Here is a 14,183-nt window from a genome sequence, read left to right as displayed (position 1 = left end):
GGTAATGAGCTGTTTGACACAGTGGAAGAAACCACCAATTAAACCCCGATCCATCGAGTGGCTGTCACGATATTTCAATCCAAAACACAGATGTCAAACCTCAAGGTACATTTTTAAGCAATTTTATAGCGTGGATAAAAATGTTACGCCACCATTACTGAACGTCAGCCATGATTGCTATCAATCGGTTCTTAAGGAGGAAAAATGAAGACACCCTTTATCCTCTTATCCTCTAAATAAGGCCACGTAATACAGGTGTGTGGAATAACCTGTCCTGTTATGGCTTACATGATGAATGCTCTCTTTATATTAAATTCTCCCGGTTGTAATTTTACAACAGCACTTTAAGATATCCTAAAAAAGTCGGTAAATGTTTTGCTTTTTTCAAGACTACAATTACATCAAAAGGTCCTTTTGTTCAGCCATGCAACTGGGTCCCGCCATCTGGCCGAAAACTCACACAACTTCCAAATCTTCAACCAAGCAACATCTCTTTGTTTTATTGGGTTGGATTTGTCAGATTCAAGGAAGTAAAATGCCTCAAATATTGGTTTTTGTGATTATTACAATGTTTAGAACATATTTAGGTATTGCAGAATACATTTATCATGCACTTCCTGAGGCTCCCTACAGCAACATCTGAAAGGTTCTATATTTGGGCTTTACAGGGTTCACTAATGAAATCCAATCCGTTTTACTTTGCTTTTGACTGAAGCAGAAAGCAAAGCAACACAACTCAAGACTTCCTCCACACTTTCAAAATAAAAGTCTACTTTGAAAGGGAAGGAAGGATCATGTCCTTTGAGCGAAGAAGAAGCCTGTGAAACATCTGTGCAGAAATACAGAGTAAGAACTCTGTTTCTGTTTTAAAACTTGAGTCAATTGAAGGATTTGGTATGCACAGCATGCTAAATGTATGAAGGCAACAAGTGAACAGAGGGTTTTGAGCCTTTTAAATTAAATATGATAAGGCAGAAAAGGGAGTTGAAAGACAGCCTTTATTATAACCTTGTTTCATAAAAAGGCCTCTGCAGCAAAAACCTGAGCAATATTTAAGATGTCCTGTAGTTAAACGTGTTAAAAAATATCCTAAAATACAGAATTTACAACAGATGAATCCGTAGATACACATAGACACTGCAGACCTCTCCTCACAGTGTACCCTCATGTTGAAGTGATGCATATCAGATGTGAAAATATGTCCCAAAACCTGGGGTGGGGGGGGGGAGCAGTTTTAATTCATTGCTGAAGTCAAGGTCAAGGGTTAGTTGGTGCTTGTTTTACCCCCAATGGAAAGTCACAGCCTGGTGGATTGCCTAAGTGTGTGTGTGTGTGTGTGTGTGTGTGTGTGTGTGTGTGTGTGTGTGTGTGTGTGTGTGTGTGTGTGTGTGTGTGTGTGTGACAGTGAATAATAGGAGGTTACAGGGGGACAGAGACAGACAATGACACAGTGAGGGAGAGAAAAGGAAGAGAGGACAGGTTGTGTGAGAGAGGTTTGAACCACAGTGAACTTGAGCAGACCCACTCAGGCTTGTGCATGGTGTGTGTGTGTGTGTGTGTGTGTGTGTGTGTGTGTGTGTGTGTGTGTGTGTGTGTGTGTGTGTGTGTGTGTGTTGTATTTCCCAGCTCTCTGTGCAGCAGAAGGAAAGAGAACACAGCAGACAGCAGAACAAAACAAACAGAACACACAAGGGCAAAAAAGTGCACATATATATTAAGAGGCAGAACAAAAAAAAGCCATTGTTGGAGCCGGGGAACAAAGGAAGCCGGAACAATGGGGGAGAGGCTGACAAAAGCCACCGGCCGCAGGAAACAGGCCGGATAACAATGCCAGCGGAATGTGCCGACCAACTCGGGAACACGGCAAAAAAAAAAGAAAAGCGGAGCGCCACCGTTCTGCGGAAAGCATAATAATGATTAGAGCCCCCCCCCCCCACCATACCTCCACTTGCTCTCCCAGCCTGTACTGTTTCTGAACAAAGCCACCTGTCTGCCAGGGTCCAAGGCTCCAAACCTCCATGATGTATATCCGTGTGTGTGTGTGTGTGGGTTTAAAGCTGCATGAATAAATTGAACAGAGAATCAGAACTTGTTTTCCTATAAATGAAATCATTTCTGATCCTCAATATGTTCTTTTCTTCACTTCTAAGGTGAATTGTTCTGTTGTCTTGCATAAAATGGAAGTAAAAATCACAATGCATTTGAGACTGAGGTAATCCAAACATTCAGAAAAGCACTACGGTAACGTTACTTTCAAATTTTGAAACTCATTTCTTACAGTTAACCGGTAATTGTGATGGATTATATTTTTTGAAGTTACCCTCCCAACCCAGAAACTGCCATGCAATTAATTCACACTCACTTTAAGTCACATCAAATGTGTCTTTCTGAACAGGATTGACAGAGATATTTGGACTGAACCAACAGCAAGTCACAGAAGTTAAAGCTCTCCGATTGTGTGCATTTGTTGGTGACTGCTCAACACAATCCGCCTATTGTTCTCACTGTAAGAAGGGAGCACCTGCAATTCTGAGGATTAAAATGAGTTTTCTTGTAACTTTACAGTTCTGTTTACATTCTTTGTTTCCCCCCTGACCACTGTGTGTGTGTGTGTGTGTGTGTGTGTGTGTGTGTGTGTGTGTGTGTGTGTGTGTGTGTGTGTGTGTGTGTGTGTGTGTGTGTGTGTGTGTGTGTGTGTGTGTGTGTGTGTGTGTGTGTTAGTGTGTGTGTGTGTCCTTGAGGCTGAAAAATGTGTTCAGTGCCTTTCCTTCCTCAAATGCAAAGGTTTGTGAACACTGACTCAGGTACTGCTCAACAACAAAGACCCCTGTTTGCTATCCTGTCCTTAAACGGAGTAACAAGCTCCGCAACGATATCAGGAGCGCTAGCAGTGTGTTCCCTTTCCTGCAGTGTGTTATAGGGGGTTTTTGTGCATGTAAATGGTCTGCAGAGGCTAAAATCCCTGTGTTCCCTGCCTGAAACGCCTCCATTGGACTCCTTTATTTACTTCCAGAACATAGTGACATCACTATATGAAACTCACGCTTCTATTGGCCAGCACTCCAACACATTTTACGTGATAGGCTAAGGGGCGAGACATCTCTCAGTGGTTGACCAATCACAACAGAGCCGGTCAGCTAACCAATCAGAGCAGACTGGGCTCTGGTTTCAGACAGAGGGTGAAAAGAGGTGCTGCAGCACAGGCAGTATGAGAAAAATAAAGAGCTTTCTGAACATTAAAGTACATAAAGAGGCTCAAAATACAAATATGAAGCTGGAAATGAGCATCATATGACCTCTTTAACCCATTTGAAGATAATCTACCAGCATTTCCAATGGTTTCCAATGTTACGTTGTAGCATCCCCATGGTTTATTGCAGTAATTGGACATTCCTTTGGATAAAAGCCTCAGCTAAATGTAATGTAACATGCATCGATTACATCTGTATGTGATAGCTAGCCTGGTACAACATCTCCAATATTGATTTTCTTCCAGTGCAATAACATGAAACTGTCAAAGCAATTATAAAATCATAACATGATTAACTAAAGATTATACTTAATTGACGGGAAAAACCAGTTCCCGTCTTCACGATAAACCACAATAACACGACTCCCAAACCAAACATCTCTCTGATTGTTACTTCCTGACCCGTGCGGGAGAAACCAAGTGTTAGTATATGGAGCGCCGCCTCAAGGAGATTGGCTAATAATGAGGAGATTGGCTTGGATAATAGGAGGTGCTCTCTGACAACAAGTGACGCGAAAAGAAAAGAGCCAACGTTCTGCCAAATACACAACACTGTTGCTATTGCAATCCAACACCCAGCCACCTGTCTGCCAGAGCTTTCAAACCTGTGCAAGATGTGTGAGAATGTGTGTGTGTGTGTGTGTGTGTGTGTGTGTGTGTGTGTGTGTGTGTGTGTGTGTGTGTGTGTCTACACCTGTGTGTATTCAAACTGTGAATCATAATAAAAACATTTCACACAGCTGATGGTAACTAAATAATCCTGTTAGCACATTAAATACAGCTGCAGGCGCAGGGGGAACGACAGCAGTCCGGCTCAATTGATGCCACCTGCTACACTCCTGTTGACTTTGAACACAATATCACACTCAGATACATGTGTGTGTGTGTGTGTGTGTGTGTGTGTGTGTGTGTGTGTGTGTGTGTGTGTGCGTGTGCGTGTGTGTGTGCGTGTGTGTCAGTGGAATGGTGTCTGGGCCAAAATCTTGTTTGCAGATCCCAAATTCAAATGTTACTACACTGATCTAAATGCCGTGTCCACACGTCCAATGTGTTGGAGGCGCTAGACAACAGAAGCGCAGGTGTTACATAGTGATGTCACTGTGTCCAGGAATGTTTTTTTTCTATTTATTTCTTGTTTCATTTGCTCATTGTGCTTTTTGTTTACCCTAACAAAAATGATACGCATCTATGACAAAGATGGTAATAAAAATAATAGTAATTATAACTATGAAGGCCGTTATCGTAATTATCTTTTTTCACCTTATTATTTTCCTTTCACCCTGGGAAATACCAGGTTGTATGTGTATGTATATATAGAATTGTGTTTATTTGTCAATAATTAAATAATTGTTTTAATTATTGATTTTTTTAGATGCAACAGGAGGATAACGGGAGGGCTACTTTCCATACAAGCTATGCTCTCAGGCCTCCCGCTTCTACTCATTTTGTTTGTTTGTCAGATTGATAAAGTGTCTGTATAAATATTGTAATAAAATAAAAGAGTTTTTTTTTAAAAGGAGTCCAATGAAAGTGTTTTGGAGAGAAACTTGGAGGAAACACAGGGATTTGAGTCTTTGCAGACCATTTACATGCATTAAAACCTGTATACACACACTACAGGAAATGCAAAATAGGGCCTCTTTAACCAAGCAGTATGGCTGTCTAGGGTTAGGGTTAATATGTGTTAACCACTGCATGTATCATCCAGGAGATACTTTATGTTTCCCTTTAAACCTGACTGAGGGTACGGTTCATTTCTATGGGAACTCTGTCTCATGTGAGACCCACAGTGATCCGTGGGCGGCTAATCGTACGTGATCGGTATTTCCAGCAGTTCTGGGAGTTCCTTTAGGTCGTAATGAGGATGGAGGGATAAAGATAGAGAGGTGAAAATTGTTTAGCCAACACTGAAGCTGCCAGCGCCGGTATCAGCGAGGGGTTGATTGTGCGATATGTGAAGCATGGGAGGGGGGGAGGGGGGGGAGGTTCTGTTAGCGGGCAACACACAGAGTTTTGTCCCACCGCGAGTTATTCCTGGGTCTCCCCTCCACGTTCCACAGAGGGCTGGACTGTAGAGCCGCCACAGGTGGCATTCACACGCCTCTGCACCGGCCGTGTGTGTGTGTGTGTGTGTGTGTGTGTGTGTGTGTGTGTGTGTCACCTCAGAGGTATGCACTGAATCTCAGCGATCCACAGAGCCGCCGACAGCAAGGAATGCGTCAAGGTGCGTGATTGTTTCTCAACCACAAGTTTGTTTTCCAACAATACTTTTAACGTCTTAGCGGAACAATGGAAACCAGCATACGTCATCGCTTTGCTTCACATCCGTTTGATCTACTCGTACACACACACTTAGCCGTACATGCAGCTGACTGCACCCATGTGGAGCCTGACCTTGTGTATTTATGTAGTGTGTTGCATGATTTGAACAGCATTGCCTTATTTTCGAGGTTATCTGATTGTGGCCGCCCACCTACAGTTTTGTTCCTGCTCCCCCCAAAAAAGCGCAATAAAAACAGGTCAGAGCAGCTGTTGAGGTAAACAAAGTAAAATGAAGTTAACAAAACCTACTGTTGGTTTGGAAAAGAGCGCCCGAGCAGGTAGGACGTGTTTGCATCCGATGCAAATAACTGTTTAGTGAATCAAGAACAGTTTGTCTTATAAAAAGTAGGTGTGATCATCCATCATTCACCCATTAACATAGTTGCAATGAAATTCTAAAAAACAAACAAACAGAAGTACACTGCAAACAAATGAGATGAGATAAAGACTGGGATATATGGAAGCTGACTCCAGCTGTCTGCCAGCCGTCCTCTCTCTCCCACCTAGCTATCCAATCGAGCTGAAAAGCTGAAAACATCTTTAGAAACATTATTGATCCAAGCGGGGAAACTTGAGTTGTTTGCAGCAGCACAAGGGCAGCGATAGTAGTAATAAATAATACATTGCAGAGGTCTATCAAACTCGAATAAGACAAGTAAAAATAATAGAAACTATACAAGATGATAAGGAGGCATAAATTGCAACGTAGATTATTGCAGCACGCTTGGAGTCATGTTTCCAGACGCTTTCTCTGGTAAAACACTGATCTGTTTTTCTAAAGTTGAGGCACAAAAAATGCAATGCATGATGGTGTAGAAGTTTCTCGGATCAAGGGCCAATATTTAGGGGGTTCTAGTGTTACCAAAAACAAATATCAAGACTCTACACTTCCTTAATTGTGCACCGACAACTGTTTTAGAGTCGATGAGCAAAAGGAGACACTAGAATCGACATGGAGTTGGGAGACGACGTCTATGATTGGACTGTTTCACCAGCACATAGTTTGCAAGTTAATTTAAAGCCAGAATAAAAAGCTTAATTATTGTTGGACGATAGGCGAATGGTACCGAGATTGCAACCCTAATCCTAACCCTAACCCTAATCCCTAACCCTAACCCGAGACATTTAGTTTTTTAGTATTTATTTATTATTGATTCATTATTTGTGATGCAGATTGTTTTAATTAGGATCTTATCTCTTACAGTTCTACCTCTTGGTTTTATTTAGCATGTTTGAATTATTCTGCATGATGTTTTCATACTTTTATAACTTGTAAATTACCCGCAGACCCAGCTCTTTAAAAGGCTGTTCCCGTAGGACCTTTCCCTGGTACAGACCGGCCTCCAGAGCTCCCCGGGAGAGATTGAGATATGTAGGCCCCGCTCTTCTGCCTTTGGTCCAGTCCTCTCCTGGGTTTTTAACTTGGGTTTTAGTTTGCATTTTATTTGAGGGACTTTATAAATCATTTTATGAAATTCTTTGAGTGTTTCAAAACGTTTTTTAACATTCCTTTATCCCCCGAGGAGCCAGCGCTTTCCCCTACCCTAACCCCAAGGCGTCCTAAATATAAATGACTGCAGTCTAAAAAAGACAAACCTAAACCAGCTAATTTTATTCATGATACCACACCATGGGTTTCCACATGTGCCGGTTTGATATTACGTTCAAGGAAACCAAATATGTAAATTCTTCTAAAACCCCAGAATACTTTTGGTTTAACAGCTGAACTACAGAAGGGGAATTCCTTCGACTCTGAATGAACTTTATCTGATTAACATCTGATCGTTAAGACAAGTGATTGACAGCTTGAAGGATTCGGGTCTACATGATGTCAAGTAATTGTGAATCTGTGAGGAAGTCTTACGGATTAAACCCAACAAGTGACTCTGATATTAAGACTAAGCAAAAAGGAAATGTCTGTTGTGATTTGGGTGAAGGAACTCTTTAAGTTAAAGCGACTTGTGGCTCTCTGTCAGACTGACCGCAGTAATGGCTGTGCTGTTGCAGGACTACACTGGGATGTAAAAGCTCCTGTCATATTATACAGTGGGTTGACACCATGACAGTGGATTGAGAGATACAAATCCAAAACACTGAAACCTTACACTTCCCACGACACAAGAATCACTTCACACAAAACCTTCGGCTACCCAACAAGTTGTAACACGTCCCCCCCCCAGGCGGATAGGCAAAGCAAATCCCTACTGTTGTTCTCCCTTTTCTTTTCTTCTCTTCCTTTGTTTCCTCCTTCATTCTCTCACTGTTTTCTTTTCTCCCCTCCCGCTTCCCGACAGAAGCAGCTCGGTCGGTTTATATCGTCGCTTTCCAACTAGTGCCAGAGGCAGAATAGCAAAAGAGTTCACACACAATAAACTCGGAGAGGGAGAGAGAGTGCCGGGACTGTCTCGGAATAAAGTGTAGCCGTATAAACAGGTTTACATGGCGGTAAACAAATAAAGACCTTCTGCTTGTCATACCGTGAGACTGACAGATGTAGTGGCTGACGCTTCCCTGCAGGAATGTATCAAAGGCGGAAAACCACAAAGCATGTATCAGTTAAAAAGCTGAGTGTTAAATATCTATCACACTGGTCTCAAACACAGAACGAAGAATACAACACCACTGTTATACCACCGCAATAACACTCATGTGCTGCTTGTGTAACACCAAGTGTGAATTCATGTATAAACAAATGTTGAGGGACCTAGCAGTATTTGTTTAGGGATGATAAAGCAATCCAGCTACTGTCAGTCTGCCAGCAGGCCAGGGCTCAGGCTGAATCATGCTAAGGGCCTCCAGTTAGCTAACACCAAACCCACCCTATCTCATCGACTAATCCGGGGTCCTCTTTTGCATCTTCTCCTTTGGTTGACCACCGGTGATAAAGGTTTGCTTTGCTTGGACTCAGAGAAAAAGCAAGCAATGCAAGTTTTTCTAGTTAAGGAGGAAAATAATAATAAAATAAAATAAATAAAATAAATAAAATAAATAAAATAAATAAAATAAATAAATAATAATAATTTAAAAACAATAATAATCATTTTAAAATAATTTAAATAATAATAACAATCCATTTTATTGATAGGCACAATTCATCAAAACATAATTCAAACAACACACTTAATATAATTAAAACACACAATCTAACCTCTGATTATTTGTTGTGCACCAGCTGAGCTACAGTAGAGGGAATTCGTATGACTCTGAATGAACTCACATTTCTCGGTTGGGACGTCTGGTAGTTAATAAAAGTGATGCATTAACTACCAGTATTAATTCTGGTGCACAAGAACTTCGTACACTGAAAAAATAACATAGTTTTTGAATATTTGCTTAAAAAAAGTGTAAGAATTGACTTTAATTAAAAGTGTTATGTCAACATAACTAATCTAATTGTTTTATCTAAACTCCATGTAATTGCTTAACCTAATACGGTTAAGTGACATAATACAGTTAATTAAAGTCATCGTTTCAGTTATTTTTTTGTAGAAATTGTTATCTGCAAGGAAGACTTGTGGATGAAACCCAACGAAAAGTTGCTTCCAGGCGGTTTCCTGCTAGAGTTTTGTAACTCTGGCACAATAATTGCCTTCGGGATAAATAAAGTCTGATTTGATCTTATCTGAAATGACTAAGCAAAAGGGAAAGGTGTTTTTTGATCTGGGTGAACTCACTCAATCAAGCAATGCGACGTGAATGTAAAAATCACACACTTGGAGTTTTCTGCACTGACCTGGTCGGTAGGAACGAGGAGATCCAGCAGCAGCGATCCCACACTGGAGCAGAGCTGCTGACACAAGCCATAGTGACTGGCTCTCCCTCGTCCACTAACGCCTCTCTTTTTCTACTCTCCCGTTTCCTCTGAACCATCCAAAACCACCCCCTCCTACACCCATCCAACCTCTCAAGAGGGGAAGTACAAAGAGCCTCTTGAAATTCCGCCGTTCAGTGGCTTCATTTGCATAATTATCATGCTGTTTCAGGTAACCGTCCAGGCACACGATACAGATCGCAGCCCACCCAACAGGTGTGATAGGATAGTGACTCTTCCGAACAAAGTCGCCTTTATCCTTTGAGGTTATGATTTCCTGGACAGTTCACAGAAACGAGGTCATAATAATAACAAAGGTGTCGATTGTCAGGCCAGGAATTAAGTCAACATGTAGAGTGAGAAGATGCCACATTTGAACCTAGATGTTTACTGATGATAAGTTCACTAATGCACTATAAGGTCATTATCAATGTGTTTTGTGTTCCATTTAGACCCATTTCCCTCTTTTTGAGTCAGTAAAGAAACCAAAAGTAGTTGCAAGTTGAATAAGGCAGTAACAAATGTTCAATTCTGATTTATTGCTTTTAGACTTTATGAACAGAAATTTAAAAATGTAAACTTTTTGCGATACCACTTAACAATAAGACTACCCTTAAAAAAGGATTCATAAAGGGTTTATAATCAGGTTGTTAACACGTTATTAATCAATACGACCCATTTATAAACCAGTACTAACAAAGTTTTCATGCATCGACACAGGCTCACTATTTGGCAAGATGACTAAGCCTTATATTGGCTACCTAGCTTAGTCCCTCTTCTTCCTCAGCCAGCGTCCTTGGTATCTGTTCTTCACTGAGTTGATTCCCCTCCCATCCATCTTGATGTTTCTTGGCATCTCTTTAAGCTAAGTAGCCAATATAAGGCTTAGCAGTACAGATAAATGTGGGCTCACTATTTGGCATGCAGCCAGTCACTGTTGCCCTGTTTATCTCTTGTCTTATAAAAGCTTTACAAAGTGTTGACAACCTGATTAATAAATGAATTACAAACTATTCGTAAACCCTTTATAAGGGTAGTCTGATTGTGAAATGGTACCCTTATTGCCGTGGACATTCTGGCTGTTTTCCATTATATGTTTACTTAATTGGACACAGTCGCACAAGCTACATCTGTGGTGAGATGGATGGGTACAAATTGAATAAAAACATCATCTCTTGTAAGAAATGACTTTGGTCCAGAGGATGAAGTCTGCTCACACTTCATCTCTATTGTATTTTCAACAACTGTACATGTGCGTCAATGCCTACAAAGCAGGATACATTGGTTGTGTGTTAATAGGTAAGAACATGTTTGATCTGTGTTACAGGACTTTCACACGTCAAAGCACATGTCAAAGAAGATAGAGAGTCCACACAATCTGACGCACACTGCTCTGGTTTTCTGCAACATTTAGGAGCACAGACTTCAACCAATGTGAACGTTGACCCTAAAAGGTTGCACAGTGACTCGTTTGTTTACCCAGGTGTTAATAAGTTCTTCTGGGGACTCTGAGGTTGCACTTACTCTGCATCATTTACTGTAGCTCTGATGGGCCAGATGTAAGATTTGAAATACAAAGCGCGGAATCAGTTTGGGATAGCCAATATGTTGTGTTGATGTTCACCATACTTCATGTTCATGAAGTCCAGCAGTGGCTCAGTCAGTAGGGGCTTGGACTGGGAATCGTAGGGTCGCCGGTTCAAGTCCCCGAACAGACTTGAAATATGGAAAGTGGACTGCTACTTGGAGAGGTCCCAGTTCACCTCCTAGGCCCCTGCTGTGGTGCCCTTGAGCAAGGCACCGGACACCTCCAATCCCCCCTCCCCATTGCTCCCCGGGCGCTGCACAATAGCTGCCCACTGCTCCTAGTACTAGGATGGGTTAAATGCAGAGGACCAATTTCACTGTGTGTGCTCTGCTGTGTGCATGTATGTGACTAATAAAGAGGGTTTCATCCTCCGATTCTATCTTGTACTGAGCAGTATTCAATGTGTCCCCGTGTTTCAGGGTTAAAAAGTCTTCCATGATGCATTGAGATCAATATTGAATTGTGTGTTGTGTCACAGCATCTAAAATGTATGATGGTGCATTCAGCTTTAGAGAAAAATGGAGGAGGGATTAATCTTGTGTAACACAGAAATTTGCAATCCTACCAATATGTGGTCATAGTGGGTCATCGTTTGCAACACATGGTAGAGCAAACAGTTTTTGAAAGGATAAATGACGACAAATATGCATCAGAGAAGAACATTTGGTGAGATAAACGCAGGTGAATTGAAAAAAAGGAAGACATCAAACTGTTTTTCGTAAGTTTCGACTCTTTAAACAAGTTTTAGAGCGCTCTGGAGTTAATGGAAATGCTTGGATGACGAGTCCGAAACAGTCCAAAGCAACCACTACTGGAATATAACCCTCCAAAAACTATACTTTTAAAATGTGCCTCGCTTGAAATGCATCCTCAACGGTGCAAATAAAAGGAAGGAAACACAATGAATGGAGGAAAAGCTGGGAAGCGCTCCAATCAGGAATATTAGAATTAGGGTTGAAGCTTCAAAAGTATTTCAGTGAGCCCTAAATGTGATCGTCTGCCGATGTTTGGGACGAGAGGACACACACTGCATATCTCATAACACATCTAAAATATAGAATAAAAAGAGCTTTCCAACTTTTACGATCACACTGACAGGGGACATATCAAAGATCCTTTCTCTACGTTCTATCGGAGAGGTCGATAAAGACGTCCGCACGGGGACCGACACACACAGTCCTCGAACAAAGCCTCCTTGCGTTGCGGACCGGGCCTCATTAGAGAATGAGCTCTCAGGACTCGGAGACACAAAAGCCTTCGCCCTCTTCTGCTTTTCCTTCCCCTCTCCTCCTCTGTTCTTCTTGGCCTTTTGATGTCAAGGGTACTGAGCCATATAGTGCGCCGTCCAAACGAATAAGCTCATCAAGAATACACTTTGTTTCCTCTTCTACCTGGCAATGAGCATATGTGTGTGTGTGTGTGTGGGGGGGGTTGAAAAAGCCCTGATAAGGTGCTGTTGTTCTGCGGTCGCTGGTCAGTTCATTACACAAAGAGCAGTGTTGGGAACTCCATTGCTGCGATGCAGTGATAGAGACATCACAAAGACTACATTTTACTCCCTTTTCCGATTGGAGATCTGGTGCTAGGCCCTCCCACTGCACACACAGCTATTCCCAATACTCCCCCCCCCATACCCAGAAGAACTTACATGAAGAAGTGAAAAAATAAGAAGTGCCATATCAAATCACTCCTCAAATTCTTACTTTCATCAGCCGTCAAATGAATTGCAACGGACGTTTGATGCCAGAGTTTCTGTCTCTGATGAAAAGATCATTTGTTTTTGGTGAAATGGCAGCTGTAGTAAATTTAAGCTTCAAACACCACGCACCCAACAGCAGACGCACGTGTTAATGCATGACTCGTTACACAACAGACACACAATAAGTGTCTTATGAAGAGACTAGAAAGAGGATGGCGGTGTGATTTATGGACCTGCGGTTTGGAGGCAATAAACACAATTGAACATTTGAAAACTAGTTGTTATTAAATTGGTCTTCAGTTCTGCTTTTAACAGAATATTGTGAGTCTGCTTTTCTTTTTAAAATGTAGATAAACTAATCTGAAATCTAATATAATGTTGGTTAGAGTCAGTCATTACTAGCAGAAAGTAATAAGACACATTTTGAGCATTTTTTGTAACAAATAATCCAAAAAATGTGGCCAATCAGTACATATTTGGCCTTGAAAAAGTATGTATTTTCTTGTTAATTGATATTCAAAAGCTAGCTCTCCTTTACCAACAATGTTCTGAAACGGTGGACAATGTCATACCTTTTAAATAACCAACTGTGTACCCCAACAACAAACGTTACACAACCAAAGCGGTTAAAGACTGCATCAATAACAAAAAATAGCTTTTAAAAAACGGGATAAAAAACAGACATTTCTGGACTGATGGGTTTTGGAAATAAATGTGTCTGTTTCTGTTTCATATATTTAAAAGCTCGCTCTCAAATGCTCTCTTCTCTTCATGTCATTGCAAGATATAACCCTATTGTTAGATACACGAGCGCTATGGATGCTAACGATTAGCATCGGACTGGTTCGATTGATCCTGGGTGTATTAACCCGACGACATGCAAAGTTAGCATCATGACATGTTGCATATGTTGCTGGGATATGCTTGTTTTTTGTCAATAATACAATTAAAAACTATTTAAAATAGACACAAATTGATAAGCCATAAAAAAAAAAAATGTGTTTCTCACTGAAAATGGAAAAATAAGACATAGCAGGGTTACAGAAAAAGTACTGGACTAAAACTGAATAAAAGAAATACACAAAATGTCCTACGAGAAAACAAAACAATCAAGCACAATAGAGGGTTGATTATTTTCACACCATTTAGTTTAATGATGATAAATAAATCATTTCAAAGTAGATTCCTGACTTTATGTGACTGTACGTAAACATGCTGTCTCCATCCTGCTCTGATACACTTCATCAGCCTCTCGCTCCCTCTCGGACCACTCTCCCTCTCTCCCCTTGATTGATCGTGGATGCATTAACCCGACGACATGCACAGTTAGCATTATGATATTGTTGCACCTGTTGCATAACTGGGGGAAGTTTAATGCTTGGTTTTTTGTCCACTTCCGCGCCCATAATCTATACACAGGACACACTTTTTCTTTTCTTTTTTCACTCTTCCTCTCTGCCGCTTTATCTCTCTCTCAAAGCTAACATTTGATCCACAATAAACAGACTGCATC

At 41.1% G+C, this 14,183-nt stretch overlaps 1 protein-coding gene across 6 annotated transcripts in view; it reads right to left on the bottom strand.

Annotated features, from left to right (window-relative positions):
* LOC134882451 (transcription factor SOX-13-like) overlaps positions 1-14,183 on the bottom strand; it is a 49,648-nt gene that overhangs the window by 19,458 nt on the left and 16,007 nt on the right. The window contains exon 1 of one of the 6 annotated variants that reach the window (XM_063910140.1): positions 9,306-9,431. The exons of the other annotated variants lie outside the window; for them this stretch is intronic. Coding sequence (XP_063766210.1) covers positions 9,306-9,376 — 71 coding nt within the window. The 5' untranslated portion in view covers positions 9,377-9,431. Of the gene's footprint in view, positions 1-9,305; positions 9,432-14,183 lie in introns of those variants that run through there. 6 annotated transcript variants of the gene reach the window in all.

This window comes from Eleginops maclovinus, chromosome 20, assembly GCF_036324505.1.
Source record: "Eleginops maclovinus isolate JMC-PN-2008 ecotype Puerto Natales chromosome 20, JC_Emac_rtc_rv5, whole genome shotgun sequence".
In the NCBI taxonomy this organism is placed as follows: Eukaryota; Metazoa; Chordata; class Actinopteri; order Perciformes; family Eleginopidae; genus Eleginops; species Eleginops maclovinus.
This window is presented reverse-complemented; position numbering and strand designations above follow the sequence as displayed.